Source organism: Zootermopsis nevadensis, unplaced genomic scaffold (assembly GCF_977971745.1).
Source record: "Zootermopsis nevadensis isolate Lab colony 2312 unplaced genomic scaffold, Znev_1.0 Znev_ptg000002l, whole genome shotgun sequence".
In the NCBI taxonomy this organism is placed as follows: Eukaryota; Metazoa; Arthropoda; class Insecta; order Blattodea; family Termopsidae; genus Zootermopsis; species Zootermopsis nevadensis.
In genome coordinates, this window is record NW_028259134.1 from 15,740,188 (window position 1) to 15,758,513 (window position 18,326).

Consider the following 18,326-nt stretch of genomic DNA (forward strand, 5'->3'; position numbering starts at 1 on the left):
TATTAGTGCAAGCCACACGTATCCCTTGTTCTTTAGTTAGTGTTTAACATTTGGATTCAGACAGCAAATGCATGTCCATTGCTCATAGAATTTTGGGAATATCTGACTTTGGCACACACACAGAAACTATTCAGATATAATGATTTTTCCATCAATATCATTGTGTATTTTACAACGTAAACTTCAACTAAAATTACACAATTTTTTCGCTTCTCTAAGTATTTTATTACCTACAATGTCTTGCTCTGACAGGTTATGGTCTTCTACATAATTTGTTTTAGAATTACATGTTCATTCATACCGTGCACATTAATTATATTGCGGAATTTATAATTAAATATCTCTTAGGATATTTTGAATATAACTTAAATGCAATAAGTCTTGAGTTGATTTCAGATTCTGACAGCGGTGATTATGAAGATGACTGCTTAATGCGTTTATCATCCGAGCGATCACTCGTTTTCTCGATGATAATTTATACGAGACTACAATGGGAAATATTCCAAACACAGTCATCTTCTCGTCTTGAGTTAATTATTAAGCCATCTTCTAATACCATCGAATACAACAAGTATTTAATTCATTTCTCACGGTTATTTAAGCACTGCTTTCATTGCGTGTTCTGGAAACCCGTTCACAAACAGCATTTTATCTCCCATTAATGGCGTAATTAACAACACTTATTTGTCTATATTATTTTCTCATTCCAAATTCAAACAGCCTTCCTCAAGTAATATAATACCCCTCGTTTATTGTATTGTATTTCTTGACAGGTTAAACAAACACATAAGCAATCAGCCATTAAAAGTTCAATAACACATCTTGTAATAAGACGCTAAAATCTCCATATGGAACTCACCTAACAATGACAGCACTCCGCAAGCCACCCATATTATGAAGCTTAGCCCAATTGAGCCAGTTCGAATCAGCAGGCCCGACGGGGACACGAAAATTCCAGACCCTGAGAACAAAACATAAGCACATACCACTCATAACACGATTTAAAAGATGACAGAAACAGATCGGCATTAAACTCAACGAAATAGGATGTATATGGGGTAATATAATTGGTTTTATAAAATAGTTTATATTGTTTATAGCGTTTGTGAAAATAAAGAAACTCACGTAACTTAAGTGTGAGTCACCCAAAAGGTGTGATGCAGCGCAGAAACTGATATAATTCACAGCGATTTCATGAAGTTTAGGCAGTAAATATACGTCAGTCTGTCCAAACTCTACAACTAAAAAGTGTTGAACGGATAGAGATTAAATTTCGTATTAATGGAATATACAAAGAATTCAGTTTAGTTTGTAACATTCAAATATAACTCCTACTTAACATAAAACATCATTGATCTTCAAACGAATAGTACAAAATATTTATAAATACCTGGTATTATAATTATAATTAAGATCTATACTTATTTAAAACATTTACCGATTACAAGATGAGACCAAATTATTTTTCTGACCGTCTATTGTGAACGCCTTTACTAAAATAGGCTATATTTCTTGTAACTGTCACAACCTGTGTTGATTTTCATTGTTCATAGCGTCTCCAAGTTTTAAGTGAACTGTTTTCCAACTAATTTGTGGCTGATGAATTTCGGAAAAGTAATTATTTGGGCGAGAAATGACATATCAGCAATAAATGAACATCAATCCAAAATTGTAATGAATCCAGATGGAAAACACGTGAACTACAATGAAGATCAGATCTACACCTTTTCCTTTCTTGAGGACCTCTCTTACGCAAACTGTTGTAACACTACTCACAAACACGAACCTTTTTACAGTAAACCGGTTAGGATCTTAGACCTGAAATCGGTTTAGCTTAAGGGTTCTTCGTGTTTTCCTCGGCCTCTGACGAATACCGCAACATTAATGAAAACCACAACATACGCATAATTCATAATCATCTTTTCATTTAATTCGATGCTATACAACCTTTGAAGTCAAGAAAGCCAACCGTAACTGTCTGGATCTCAGCGAAGAAGCTTGTACGGACTTTGCTTCAACTCAGTATGGATGTCTGAGTGTTGTGAGGGGTACGTGAATTTCATTCTGAAACACTCTGTCTGTGTTGTCTGATGTGTGCGTGCGCGCGTATATAATATACGTACACAAAAGCTCACTAAGCTTAAATTAATCCTACATTATATTCTGAAGTGAAAAGTAAATGTCTGATCCTAAATAAACTACAGTACTGTACTTCTATCCCCAAATGAACATCAACATCTTTTATAGTAAAGACTATTGACAATTAAACCCAATTTAACTTTATGAGTTATAAAAACAACGTTAATTAATGATAATAATGCGGATAAGTAACGGAGAAGTGCGGCCGACTGTATTCTCAGTTATACGGTAATCAAAATATCGCTAATTACAGAAGCTTCCTGATAATCTTCCTAATGTCAATGAGCATCCGTGTGTCCACTTATAGTAATTAGCAACGATGCACAAATTTAAGTTACACAACATTACGAAACTTTCACTTTCGTCTGTGTGTCGCAGGTCAGAGAACCAGAGTTTCGAATTCCTTTATCACATGTGACGTACGTGGAGGTGGATGAGTGCCAGGCAGTGAGTCACTGCGAGCGACCGAGTCATTAAAATCAGTTACCCGAAGACGAGAGTACGAAGTTGCTAAAAGGCGAGAACAAATATGTTACACTACGTTACAATAAGTTGTAAGCTTTCCTTATGCTGGGTTACTTATAATGGCATTCATGTAGGACCAACGTTACGTAAGACACGACAAGTCAATATTTCATTCATAGCTTTTTTGTTTTGCAAAGTAGCTTGGAGCCAAATATTTTATAGGGCGGTAAATTTGAAGTACGTGGGCGACTATGATGGTTTCTGAAAGCACGTCAGCTGACAGTGTCTTGACATTCCATTCCACGCAGATTATATTGATTTCGAAAAATAGAATATATATTAACTTGCAAAATGGTTTCCGATGAAGCAGACCTCACGTGGTTTTAAACGTTATAACAATAAACGCAACGGTTTCCTACTGTTCTTCCACACTTTATCCTTTATCAGAACCATTATTTTGACAGTGTGTTTTTGTTTCATGTTTCATGTCTCAGTCTCTTTGTCCTGAATTACGTAAAGCTGGATCCAGTAAATTTGGTTCAACGGTGCAGAACGTGCCTTGTATTCCCATCATACACCATTAAAATTTGTCGCCGAAATTCTATATTATAATAAGGGATTTCCTTATCCCCAGTCTCTCAGTGCAAACGCTGTGGTGTAGAAGAAATGCCACCAAATACGTACGTTACTTTATGCAGGTAGGACTCGGTTTACGCCGGAGTTAGGTTCATGAGATTACCGGCATAAAATGAAGCGGCGTAAACCGAGTCCTACCTGTATAAAAAAAATATAATATTTCTTGCTTCACTGACTACTCCTTCCCAGTTTCGGTGTGTTGTTGCTTAACCGTTATTTTGAAAGGCTGTACAGTCCCTTTCAAGATTGCGTAATAATGGAAGAACAATTTTATAGTTTGCGTTCTTCTGATGCTCATATCCTACTCACCGATCATGGTGCCAACAATTAGAGCCACCCCACTGAAGAGTCCCACCCGTCTCTTGAGGTGAATAGCGTCGTCCTCAATTGCGTCCGCCCCCTCCAGCTTGTCTCCCCCTGGGACGGCCACTTCGGACAACGATGCATCCGTTTCACCGCCCCCTGCTGCATCCCCGGCTGTGACTGAGGTCCCGTTCCCATTGGCGATGTTGATGCCGCCGCGCCAGTGGGCTCCTCCATCTTTGTTGCCGGATACATTATTTTCTGAAACATCAACATCAGTCAGGTTCCCTGTACCGTTGGGTTCACCTGAACAGAACCAAGGGGGATTTTGGGTTCTCGAGTGTGGAGACGACCGTCTTCTGGGATGTTGAGCCGCGTAGTCTGATAGAAATTGATTGATATTTCAGAGGTGCTTACAGCTTCCATTATCAGGCTGTACCAGACTACACGGTACAACATTCCAGAAGACGGTCATCTTCCATGCAGAAAGTCAGTCCAATCAGTAAAATTCGAAAATCGGTCTAGCCAGTAAGTCACTCCCCTCAGTAAGTGGACCAATCAGAATTTCGGTTCAGTCAATTATTAGGTAACATGGTTGTTTCAACTCCTCACACATCAGTTGCATCATCCAAATCACAAGGCACTTCCAGCGAACATAAAAACTGAGGAACGCATGTTTCCTGTTGCCAACACAGACAGTGGAGCTGAAAGTGCTGACAGTGTTATTTATGTCCGCTCCCACTAACTCCTGGCGCCCTAAAACACTTTAACACGTGCATTGCAAAAATTATCAAGCACTCCGCGCTCTTTTCTTATATGGGAAACTGAACTATTACAGTCTCAACTGTCTCAGGTTTGGAATACGAGGAGAAAAAGGAATGGAGACAAATTAAATTGGAAGCAAATATCATGGAATTTGGATCCAATTATAGGCAAGCAAAAGTTAGCGCGAGAAAAAAATACGCAAAACTGATACCAAATTGGGGCACGTAATAGCAAATTAGGAAAAAACTGAGCCTGCACTTAAAGTATGAAACCGAATATGTACCATAATTAGAAGTAATAAAGGCGATATTAAGCCAATATTTAAATAAAATGTTAAGTTAATGTAAAATGTAAAGACATTTGTGATAGGGTGTTGACAAGAGAGTTTTTAAACAAACAGAATGCGTTATGGTTTTGTACAAACATATTTAATGTAAAATGTATGGGGAAAAAGCAAGGGAGTAACTACCCTAACGTATGTGTCTTCCTACGAGTCCACAACCCAGAAAAATGTGATCGTCGTTACCGTGAGAACCTCAAGTGTCATACAGAGGCCTATCGTACAGCTGTTTCAGTTGTATCTGATGTACACAACGTAGCAGAGACTGGATTTAACCCGCTTTTCACCGGATTCGTTCTTTGTATTCATCGTTGGTACTCACCTACATGACCAGACGGTGTTACAGTCCAGAATAAAATAACCTAACCATTCAGTTGCGTGCAACCAACAAATCTCATTTCAAATTAGCCAATGTCTACATCAGGGAGTTAAAAGACTTCCACGTTCGGTGGAAAGATTTCGAAGAAAGCCAATAAAATCTTATGGCGCCCTAAAAGGCTTACTTGATACCAGTTTCAATAAGTATAATTAAGCAGGATGTTAATCTCAACCCAACCCCCCCACCCCACCCTAGCACTGCAACGAGCGTCACAGTTCGTAATGTTAAAATAATTCAAGTGTTATATTTCATGTAAATAATTATCAAGTCTGCTCACACAAAGAATTCAACAGAAAGAAATAAAAGTTTTAAGTTTAGAAAAGTGTACTTAATAATAAAAAAATAATCGTTTGAATACAGTTAATTGATAATACAAAAATTCTCAATCAACTAAAAAAATCTGAGCTTAACGAGAAATGAACTGCATGTCTCACGATTCACAAAGCTCAGCTGAAGTCTAGTCTGTCGTAAGCATAAAGTATGTCTTAGAATCTACACTTGAGGTAAGTACTCGTATGTACAATGGCACACGAGAAAAGTAAGCATTGTAATTAGAGACAAACGCCTGCGCGACTCGCTTACCCGCATGACAAACGTGCCGGAGAAGTTTCCTAACTCGCATGGGGTAGTATACTGTCGCACGCTCTACAGAGTTTCAAAATCGTGATACTGATACTGGACCAATGTTTGTAAATCAAAGTTACTTTAAACACACTACATGTGTTAGATTTCTCACATGTCAAATTACATACGCAACAACCATTAATAAAACAAGAAAATGTGAACATAGAATATATAAATTGATAGTGCATATTAGATACTAGTTGCCAGGACACATGTTACGATTAGATTATGAATACGTTGTTACAACCTTCCAAAATGGCATAAGAATATCTCCAAACCTGCTGAAGTTCTCAAAATTGTTTTAGTATAATACGTGTTCAAAAAGTGAAATTGTAAATTGTGTAAATAACTACGTATTCAACAGAACAAAACAATAACACCAACATAATCAACCATTTCACAATGCATGCAAATATCCAATTTTATACGAACAATTTATTCTTTATTTTAAGAAAATAACTCTTGTAACACTCCGTATGCTCTACTTACATAAATATTTAATAAGGTGTTTTTGCAAAATATATCGGAACTTGAACTACAGTCCAAATCATGGTAAGCCAATTTTACTAAATTATTATTTTTGCTTCTACTTTCAGTGGAAATTTATAACACATTTTATTAATAGACGAAAAGATAGTTGTCTCAAAAATTCTATGAAGCTCTAGGCGTTACATTTAAAAATAATAACTTATTTTTTAAACGATTGCTATTTCACGTTTGTTATTTTTATACATCGTACACTACTTAAATTATATTTTGACCTAAAACTATCACAACGAAACAACAGAGTCTAGAAACATCCAAGGGAACAAAACAAAACTTTTCAAATGTGTAAAAGGAATTACAAGATAAGAAAATTAAAAACAAATAGGCTAATACAAAAATATTTGGAAAAACCAAAGAATACATTTAGGATTTGAGGTTTTCACGATGCAACAACCCAGAAGATAGCCATACTCAAAAGAATATTGCCTGTAAAAGATGGTTAACACATCCTAATAAATTCTACAACAGCACACCCTCGAAATGCCTTCTTATTTAAAAACAAAATTGATATAGATACATAAAATACGTAAAAATAAAAGGTACTGTTAAAGTATAAACCAAATAAATGTTAAAAATATTGAATTTACTACAAATCCATTTTCTTTATATGCATCTAGGAAATAAAATTTCTCAACAGAATAAAACTGTAACAGAATGTAATGACCCAAAGGATCTGTTAAACGCGTAAGTGTACGTCAGACGTTTGCATGTTTCCTTAAGGGTTCACTGATCTCCGTAGGAATGTTTAAGAGTTTATTCACCGTCTGGGTCTCTGGAAGATAGCAACCTAGGGCTGTGCCATAGCTCAGGCGGTTAGTTGCCGGCTTCACACCACGGAGGCCTGGGTTCGTGGATTCCTGTTTCACGTAGGTACCGGTTTCAACTCTCGGTCCGAATACTTGGTATAGTAACCGAGTTTCATCGCAGTTTCCCGCAGGTCCCTCTATGCAAACGTTTGGATATCTCACATTAGTCCATGACAGCGTCCTCTCACGGCCATTAAAATTATATTTTTATTAAAAACGCAGTCATTCGACGCTCCACATTCTTGAGCTACTGACAGCGTAATTAAACGATAAATAAATATATGAGGAATGTGTAGTTGGGTTACACTACTGTATATTTATACCGAATTGTAGTGAAACAAAAGTGTAGCTGTGGAGGCGCCATGGACTCGATCCAAAACAAATGTTGCAGAATTTACACATTGCAACAGCGGTTCTGAAGTACAGGCTCTAGATATTTACATAACATCGCATAATATATAAATGTAATGTACATTATAATATAAATCACAGTTTAGATTAAAGTCAGAAACATATTTAAAATTATATAAAGTTTTGTTCCGAAAAAGCGATTTCATTTCTTACATAACTATTTCCAGTCTTCCATGTATTATTTAAAAATTTAATTAACTCACTCACTAAAAGAATTTCCTGACTCTATGGAATCCACACAGAAGATCACTTTGAATATTTATCTGCGTCTATCATCAGGGCGATGACCACTCATCACGCTGATAATGGAGGCAGTAAGTACCTCTTAAATCTCGGTCAACTTATACGAGACTACAGGGAGTAATACCCCATAAGGTCGCCATCTTCATCTGGCAAGAAGTACAAATTATGAATCCTCTATTTCTCTCTCTTAAGCCAAATATCCTTACATATGTCCTCAACCACTATTCTTCCCGTGCAGTAAGAGGTAAGTTTCACGCCCACATCGCAACACGCGATCTTGTACTTTCAAACAAAATGAAACAAAAGTGTGAATGTTATAGTAAGAAAAGTGGGCAATGCAGTGTCGACACACCTTGATTGGCGGACCGCGCGGAGGAACACAGCAGATGCCAGATCTTGCCTCTCATCGTCCGCCCCAGCCGGCCACAGCACTTGTACTGGCTGGGCTCCGAGCGCGGACAGGAATAGCTAGCTACATCGCGATGCTACATCGCGATGCTACGTCCGCGTCCCACGTGATTTTCTTCAGTTCCTGTTCATTAAAACTGTTCGCCAAATAAAGATCTTTGTTTCTTCTTAATTCATTCAATCATTCAGTCGTGTATTCACACTTTATTTGCATATTCATATTTAAAATTATTTTTATTTTAGAATTTTTATTTAATGTTATTTAAACTCCTTAAGTATTATTATTATTATTATTATTTTCATTATGTCTTCTTTCTTAATTCAGCTATATTCTTCTGCTTCTGACTATTTTATTTTGTCTTTCTATTATGTTTTATGCTCCCATATTAACACAAATCTTCTCACTTTTCGTCTTAAATTCTCATTCATTATTTTTCTTTCGATTTTTGTCTTTACTCGCACTCTCTTTGATTCACAATTCTCTTCTTCTTTTCTTTTAAAAAAACTTTATATTCATTCTATTTTAATTTTATTTCGGGCTGGATTTTCGGCAAAAGGCCAGGAGTCCTGAGACTTTAGTTTTCTTAATTCTCTCAAGGCATGTAACCTACTGCAGTATTGCCTTAAAATAGGACACATCGATTTATTTAACATACCTGCCATCAAGCAGGAGATACTCGAATTTCGATTAGCTTACCGATTATCCTTGTCGATCTCTGTCGCTTCCTTAATATCCCCAAGCAAATACTTAGATTCTGATCTTCAAATCGACTATGGTCGTCTCAATCCAAACACTTACCAACTTACCTTTCATTATCGCCTTCCTATAAAATTTGTCATTTTGAAACTTCGAGAGTTAAATTCCTCAAGCAGCAACTTTTATCTACCTTACATAACCCACATTCTCGTATAGTTTACCGACCCAAATGACGTTGCTTATTTTAAGATGTAAATTCAGTATACACGCCACAATGTATTCATTTCAAATCATTTTATACAGACATATTTTCATATTTTTCTAAAGTTCTTCTGTAAAATTTACCAAAAAGAATAATCTGGACTTACAATTGTCATCCCACCTCCACGTATCAGTCATCGTTAAAATCCCACAAATAAGACCCCAGATATCATTAATTCCGCTCTTTAATCTTCATCACACGTTGGTTTTTAACCCAACATTGGCAAGGATGATCGCACGAGAGGATTTTATAGCATTCATGAGTCGTAATAGTCATAAATCTTATATGTGTGCAATTACAGTTTTAAATGTTTTCGATTTGGTGCATATCTGAGGAAATACCGTGGAGATTGATTAATGAATCGAATTCACTTTCCACTGTTGTCGTAATCCTTGATGACAGTATGCCCAAGACAGCAGAGAGCTAGCCTGCGACTATTATTCGGCAAGTCGCCAAGATGGCACGAGGGACATTCCAGAAGCAAGGGGTTGCATACCAGACACGTTCGTACGCCACGTAATACCGACGGCTCGTAAAGCTACTACAGACCGCAAAATGTCTCAAGTAAACAAAAGAGTTTATTGTACGCTAAACTAAACTAACGGAAACTACAACGAGGGTTTTCAACACAAGGATTACATTAATGAGATCTCCGTTTTATATTATACATACATCCTTTATTCCCATTTTAAGTGGGCCCCTTGTCACCACGGTACGACGCTTAGCTGAGAATGTATTGAATAAGTAGTCAAGGACAGCCGACAAGCGATGGTCTTCCAGTATGGGGTGGGGTGACTAAATACTGCCCACCGCTAAATACGTTAAATATGAGACTTTTTGGGATTACTTCTTAAATTGACATTTTCAATAAAAGTCGTCATTATACAAATTTATCTGACGAAACAATGAATTATTTTAAGACACAGCGGTTGTTCAATATTAGTTTGGAAACTACCATACTAATAAAATAATTCTTCACCTTCCCATTAAATATTAGGTTTGAACCAGTTTACAGCCTTCTTTTGAACGAGTCTCCTTGCATCAATGTAATTTACCAAGTCTTTCATAATGAATTTGGTTCTTCCACACAAATACTTATAAATGTTGAAACAGGATAGAACATAGTGCAGTAAAGTAAAGTAAAGTACAGTAAAGTAAGTATAATAAATCGCTATCATCATAACAGAAAAATGACAAGTATAAAATCTAAGGAAGAAGATGGCTGTCTTCTGGGATGTAACGCCGTGTAATCTGGTAGAAGTTTACCAACGTTTCAGGGGTCCTTGCTACCTCCATCATCAGGCTGTCGAGATCGCCGCAACTCAGAAGACAAAGATCTTCACACTTATCACCGTGAAAACCTCAAATCCTTTTAAAAAACTAATTTAGGAAACAACACTCAAAACGAGTTACCACTTTTGAAGTTAGAATATGAACACTCTGTACTGTTATACACTGTGCACTAATACCTTTCTTCCTGATAACGTCTGCAATGTTGTTCAGACGGCATAAACCTGTTTTCACCCGTAAAGTCCGGTGAGCTTGGTGGCTCATTACAAACAGATCACTATATTACCCAGCAGTCTCAGAGTAACAAGCATCAGAACATCATCTCGATTTTCAATGCCAGACAAAAAATGACGCTGTTCCTTTAATGAAACCATATACAAAATTCTTACAGCACATTTTCCGACTTTAATCAAGACAGTTGTAAGAATATATTCATTCGTACGTACAGAAATGAGTAGAATACTCAAGTGTGGTAGTTACACCACCAAAGACTAGTGCCATCGGATGCTTATCACAGACTGCATCAGTTGCCTTGACTGCGACTCACATCAGGATACGTCAGCTTCTTTATCATTTACACACTTGTTAACAAAGTTAAATTTCTTGCAAGGTCGGATACTATTGGGCTTTCGTGTTAGAAGCTTCTACTTAAAAACAGGCAATCTTTTTCCTGTTTAAAGTATTCAGATGGTGATAGTTCTGTCTTTGTCTACACGGCCAAAGAGCAATAACTATAATAATAATAATTAATATATTAAATTCTTTATTATTAGTGTGCTACATAAATAGCTATAAGGTAACAACAACAACATGATCATCATCATCATCATTAGCAACAACAACAATTATCGTATGAGTAACAATTCTGAATGATTTTTCAGTTTTTTCGTTTGCTCACACCACAACAATTATTTCATTGATAGATAGATATATTTAATATCTTTCCTACATGACCAAAACTTCAACTCTTTCATTAATTCATGACTACTTCATTCATTTTAGGCTGAATGACTGACTTGGTGAAACGTCCAATGCATGTCAACTGTCTTCACCCAGTTTGAAAGCTAACGATATAAAATTTCTTCCTGATTGATGTTAATTTAAAATTGACCGATTATTTGACTTACTGAATTAATGAGTGTCCGATTAGTGAATGACTGTTTAATTGTTGATTTGTATTAATTGGTTAATTATTAGCCAATTTTAAATTTCCAAGATTTCGGTTCCCTCTTCCGCAATTTGTGACGCTGATCACTCACCTCAATCTAGTGCCGAGGTCAAGAATGAGCAGGAGCTATACCCTCACCCCCCAAAACGACATACACGGCAGCGGGACTGCTTTACTTTATTTCCGCAATTTGATTGATCTACAAATTAACTATAATGATCGATCGACTTAGTTGTTATCAGCTTAACGCTCTATGTACGTCCAAGTAGGATTCGAGATTTTCACGGATGTGAGTCGGAAGACAGCTCTTTTCTGAGTTGTAGCGATCTAATCGCCCTGATGATGTAGGCAGCAGGGACTACTAAAACTCAGGTAAACTTCTACCAAACTACAAAGCAAAATAACCCAGCAAAATGCTATCCATGTACGTCCAATTAAAATGCGGCTTGTAAATTACAAAAGTAGTATCTACTACAGACTGTTTCAAAGTTTTGCCTCAACATTTACCCAATCGAAAATCACTAGAACTTTCGGTAAGGAAAGCCATTTCTAAGATCAACTTTAAAATATTTTAGACTACTTCTGCAAAAGAAACGGAACCCATAGATTAATGCGTACGGTTTACCCTAATCTACTTCTTTCTTATCACCAGAAGACCTCTTCAGCATCATTTAGTCATTTTGACTTGAAGAAGTTATATCATGCAATTATCTGATTAAATTATTTGAAGACGCTTATTCTCAACAGCATTGCCTTGTCTTACGTACAAGATATAAGCATCTCATTAATCAGTATAACAACAAACGACGAATACCGCCAGCAGTCTTATCAATACCAAATATTGACACAGTTATCAAGCTACTTATTACTTTCAATTGCCTTAGATATAAAATGTCTGAAATGATTAACAACCAAAGACGTGTCATCAAGATATGACATTTTGTGGCACACAGACTGCCATTCAATAAACCTACAAGACAAGTCGTTTATAGAACATGGAGCCCGCAGTAGCACAGGGAATAAAGTAGAAGAAAGAATAATATTGGAGAAAGAATATGGAATTTGAATCTCTCTGTTGGCACACAGAGGCTTTTGTGAGGCAGGAACACAGAAAACTGGGGCATATATTAGAAAATCCAAGGAAAATTGAAAGCAGGTACTTTAAAATACATGCTGGAATGTTTTTATTAAAAACGAGGTGTGGTAAAAAGAATAATAAACCCAGATATTAAATATAAGAACTTCGAACCAGCGAACACTTGTCAGGAAGGATTGGGGTCGTGCATTGCATCACGCAATATTAAAGCTATCTTCAGATAAGCAGACATGAATCTGTTACGCTTATCTGTATATGGTTATGAAAGACATTTCGTACCATCGGCTCTTGACGTACCGAGTGTCGGTTTCAGGGACAGTTAAAATACATTCTGTGGTCATTACAAAGAAAACTTTCGACTTTTCAGACTAATCAATTTTTAAAAAAGACAAAGTTAGATTGATGCTAGTAATGAAATTCTTGAAGCCAGTGGTAATCTCCACTTAACCCAGGGGATCCGCATAACGCAGCTTGGAAATTACAAGTGATATAGACATCTCTGCACAACACAGCAGTTGGAGAAGTTGCAGCCACTCAATATCACGCGTAACGTTCGTAACCGCAGAGTAGATGGTAAACAATCAGTGTTCGACCCACTCAGTCACGCACCAATGATTGGATTCTTTTAAATTGGATGTTCGTTTTTTAGTTTACAAAAAATCTGCAATTTTTATAAGTTCGCGTTCTAATACATGAGGCTACAAAGCATATATTAATTTATCGCAACTATGTGGGATCAAGTTATATACATCCCTGAAAATTATATACGCGTTGCTACTGATTTATAATGAAATTCATAAACAAAAGTAAATGACATATTACGTATTTGCATTAAGCAAAATTGAAAAATAATTATTTTCTTCCCACTTCAGATGACAAATGCGCAATTCGGCAGGACATTCATTACACTGAAGAAGGATGAAAATAAATAAAAAAGAAGAGAATGAGAAAGTAAAATATAAATGAAGTTATTACCATTCTTGCAGACATCCAGAAAACCATTACTTAACAAAGACTGATTTCTTCCTGGTGGATCTCAAAAGGCCACAGAAACATAGTTTAAATACGTATCGACTACGACATGCAAACATATTCACATAAACTCGCATTTTCATAATACAACTTAAGATGTATATGACGTCAGCTAATATGAAATTTACAAGATACAGACAACAACTCGACTGAAAAATAAATTAGATTTTTGTCCCTAAACGTTCATATCAAACAAGAATAAATGCGCATTCATCTCTTGAATATAAAATTCTCCCTTAACACATAGGTTACAATAATCCTTTGACTTGTTTCAAGTATATTTATCTCAGAACCCATATATCAAATAAAAGTATTTATATAGGCGCCCTCTAACAGTCTTTGAAAGTTAAGGACGAAACTCATAACTACAGCCATGCCACTGTACTTCTAAGTGCGCTCTGTGGTAAGATGCCTTCGCTAACATTGCGTAAAGTTTCGCAAGGCACTATCCAGTTTTAGAGATTTTACTACAACGTATCTTTGTTAAAGCACGTCTTGAATCGGTACCAAAACTGTAGCAAAAATAATTTCTCTCTCTGAATAAAAATAGATTTGTATTCAGCGGCTTGGCGAAAAAGTTCGTTAGTAAACTTCTGTGTTCCTGATGATAGAGGCAGCAGGTACTTCAGAAACGTGTGTAAACTACCAGACTACATAGCTTTACAACCCAAAAGACAGCCATCTCCACACACTTCTCCATTATAAAGACCAATCGGTTAATTTTGCTTAAGAAATAATCGCTGTTAACCCCGAGAATCATAAGAAAGTCATAACACACTCGCTGAGGAAAATACAGACTTACAGGATGTTGAATTTGGTGGTGCATATAATTACCAGTAAACTTTAAAGGATTAATGTAAATGCAATATTAGCATTAGAAGAGAATTATGACGTCGCCAAACATTTATCTTCCTATTACAGTGATCTACTGAATTACACGTAGATCTCATTAAAACTGAAAAGGAGAGACACCTCCCTATCGAAATGACGTCGCCATAAATTGTAAAAATTATGGAAGATTCTTAATTAGCCACTCATGAGACTTGTACGAGAAACCGGCAAACGTACAATGAATGTCTTAAATAGGAACACAAAGATAACATATCAATACATAATTAATTACAGGATATGACATGGATATATTCATACATCTTCATTCCTAGTTCTTCGTTTGTGAACTGGGTTCAAAGTTCAATTTCCAAATGACAGTGAGAAGTACAAGTAATTGTTACTTATTGAAACAGTTTGTCTGAGTAGTATGTTTCAATTAGCTTGTGACGTCAATAAGCATTTAGAAGCCGACAAGACATGCAACAGGGTTAGTTCTATATGACATTTCGAAACTAGAATTTGTATCCTGCTGGTTTCAGAAACATTTCAAGATTATGTTAACGGCTATCAATTCACTAAGAACCGTGTAAGTAATCGATACTGGGAAATCCGAAACACAGTTCAGTCGCGTTTCAATGGGACTACTCGGCACATAGCACAGCCCCGTGTTAAATGTACAACGAAGTGCAGAACAAACATATTTATGGAGAAATTCAATTCAGCAATCGCAGAAAATTAATATTGCTGACTTTAACGATTGTGGCTGGACGTATGACCACTGTCACGTACTGCAAAGGAGAGAAGGGGAGAATACAATCATTGTCAAGGTTTACGACCGTTCCAAGAAACTGAGAAAAAAAAAGTAAGCGAATAAGCGACGCCTTTCCTACAACTTCAAGGAGACACGTAGATTTCATATAACTCATGGACTTACTGACATGTTTGGTGTGAGAAGGGCATATGATAAATTTTAGAGGTACATAAAAGATTCCTCAGAATTCTGAAGTTGCCAAAGAAACATTTGGCAATGTTAGGAACGTTTAGTAACATTTCATAGACGCTTGGTAAATCCTGAATTTACTGCAGAGTGGCTGGGTCAAATTCAACTCTTCGGAAGGAACTGTCATGTAGTCTGAGGATACGTAAAAACCTAATAAAAATAATTTTAATTAAATTAATTACACTTTTACGCCAGCTGTGGAATAATCGACCTCTTAGTGTAACATCTGTAAAATTATCAAACTTTAGTTATAATAACAACGGCTGATTGTTTAAATATTTTTTTCGTTCCACTGCTCTTCGAGGTCCAACATCCCCAGTTTAATTTCTTGTCATTTTGGTATCTCTTTATCAGTATCTAAGCATGAATTACCATATTTATCATTCTGCGACGCTGTACAGTTTTGCAGAATTCCTCTGACTTCATCAACAACCACGAAACACGAAACGTTTTCCGTTCACCACAAATCTAATTGTTTCGGGCACCATGATATGCATTAGAATTCCCTTTCTGTTTCTCAAAACTCACTATTAGTACATCATACTAATCATTTCCAAGAGATGTCAGAAGCATACAGACTTCGCATAAAAAGTTCAAGGCGCACATTCGTACGAATGAAGTTTAAGACATGTGTGCGACAGTAAACTATGTTTCCATTAGAAAGATAGAAGCATCAGAAAAGGTTTAATTTCTGTCTGAGTCAGATGAATCTAGTCCTCTCACACATATCCTATTATTGGAATCAATTTTAATATTATCCTGCTATTTACGCTGTCCTGTCCTGCCAAAACTTTTTGCATGCATATACCATCTGTTATGCGTCTTACAAACCCTATTCATATCATTCTTGATCAACCTAATCATATTTGGTGTACAGTAAAAATGATAACGCTCAGCTTTATCAGTTGCGGTGTTTATCACAATTTTCCTGGAATCTCCTCGACTAAAATTCCTATTGCCACCCACTTTCAGTGTTTTACTGTGACGACAGATTGGGTGGTTTCTCTTGAACTGAATCAGATTTGCCAAGCATTTCCTTACCGGCAGTTGCGCAAAGCTGATGCAACATCATCAAATATGTAACGGATACAGGAAATGCAAAGTAATGTCAACTTACGGATCTGACAGAACTTGGTTCATTGATTCTTAGATTATTTAACAAAGTCGCTTCCACTTGCCACGGAAACCATGATCACTATACGATATTTTCTAACTATTTAACTATGCCTTTTTGACTGCAGAGTTTAACGGTAGAATAATTTTAATAGCGCACTGTAAACGATTAGATAGCTGTACTGACTTAAATTGAGTTTGAAGCTAGCATTCGGATGTAGGAGCTGAGAAAAATCACGGAACCATATGAGAGGATAGCAGATAACCAGGACGAGATACGAACTGGTTATTTTCAAAATACAAGACTGAAGTATTAACGCTACATTAACCTGCTGGATACAGGAGAGATATTTTGGTGCTAGGTCTGCATCAAGATATCATATTTCATTCCAGTTTTGGTAGTGTGAAAATACTCGGGAATTATCAGAATATACAGCCGGGTACGACGTTCATATATGGAAGAAATAAGGTTCACTGGTAAGCGTACCACACGTGACACATCGAAAAAGATACTGAACACGCAACATTTTAAAATAAATATTTTGATAAAAATCACAACTAATTCCTAGATGACTGTCTTCTGGGTTGTAGCGCTGTGTAGTCTGGTAGACGTTTACCATTGTTTCTGATATGCCTGCTGGCTTCATTAAGCATTTCTGAAACGTCGGTAAAATTCTACCAGACTACAAGACGCTTCAACTTAGAATATTGCCTACATCATGTGCAGCAATTGGGCTGCTTATAACGCCGAAGTAGTGCCGACATGTACGCACTTTAATATTACTAAATACATGTTTCCAAAACAATTTATGTTAATAATAACCTCGCTTCTAGTATGATCGGCAAAGAATCAGGATTTGTAACGTTGCTCATAACACACGTCGAACATTCAATTATACAATTTTATTGCATTGTTTATTAAGAAACACAATGGCCTAAGTATGGTCCCAGTCATATGAGTAATACAATAAAATGACAACTGCCATTAAAAAGATTTATATCATGGCTTCACGTGTTTCAAATTACTTTTGGAAGGTATTTATGTGGTGACTTACTCGTGTAAAACCGTTCGTTCCCTTAGCCGTAGGTGTGCGCCTGACAGCTTTGTCGGGTTCCTGAATAAAGCAAAATTGTTTTTTCTAGAGTAAAACCAACTCTGTCGGCAGTTAAATGACGCACAACTGTTTTCGTGTATTCACATGAATGAGTTAAATGTGGAACTGCAATGTTTAGGTAATCCAGATTACGTCATGCTCAGTATTATTAAAGTCATTTGTATGAATCACGAAGTTCCTCGTTCTGTAATCTTGTCCACTTTTAGCCAAGTTCATATCTCTCACATCAGTCCAGAAATTTCTGTTGAATTCTGTACTTTAAAACAATTAACGTATGTACAAGTTAACAGACAGTCTCACAATAATACAAAGCAAGGATTAAAATTATTTGTCGTACTTTGTAGCAGCATTAACAGTTATTTCAGAAACAAGGAGCGAAACAAGCAAATACGTACGCGTAAATGGCATTGAAAATTAACCTCGCCATGCTCGTAACAAATTCAGGCACCAGTACAGCACAAGGTCCACTACGTACGACAATAACAAATTATCGAGGAAAACAAATAATAAGACTAAAATTTATGTCTGGAAAATACGTCCAGAAACAACATATACAAATTCTGCCTACCGGGTGTAGAACCTGCGTTCGTTTAATAGGACGCTACTGTTCGTACGTGACCAACAACACGATGCAAAAGAGGAGTGACGTCAGCAATA

At 36.5% G+C, this 18,326-nt stretch overlaps 1 protein-coding gene across 4 annotated transcripts in view; it reads right to left on the bottom strand.

The window, feature by feature from the left end:
* sbm (L-type amino acid transporter sobremesa) overlaps positions 1–18,326 on the bottom strand; it is a 59,865-nt gene that overhangs the window by 32,951 nt on the left and 8,588 nt on the right. The window contains exons 1-3 of one of the 4 annotated variants that reach the window (XM_087351047.1): positions 10,494–10,820; positions 3,550–3,804; positions 860–961 (exon numbers count right to left, since the gene is read on the bottom strand). In XM_087351047.1, the coding sequence (XP_087207173.1) occupies positions 860–961; positions 3,550–3,804; positions 10,494–10,578 (442 nt within the window). In that variant the 5' untranslated portion in view covers positions 10,579–10,820. Of the gene's footprint in view, positions 1–859; positions 962–3,549; positions 3,850–8,009; positions 8,111–10,493; positions 10,821–18,326 lie in introns of those variants that run through there. The other 3 variants (XM_022075142.2, XM_022075141.2, XM_022075143.2) reach the window with 3 other exon arrangements.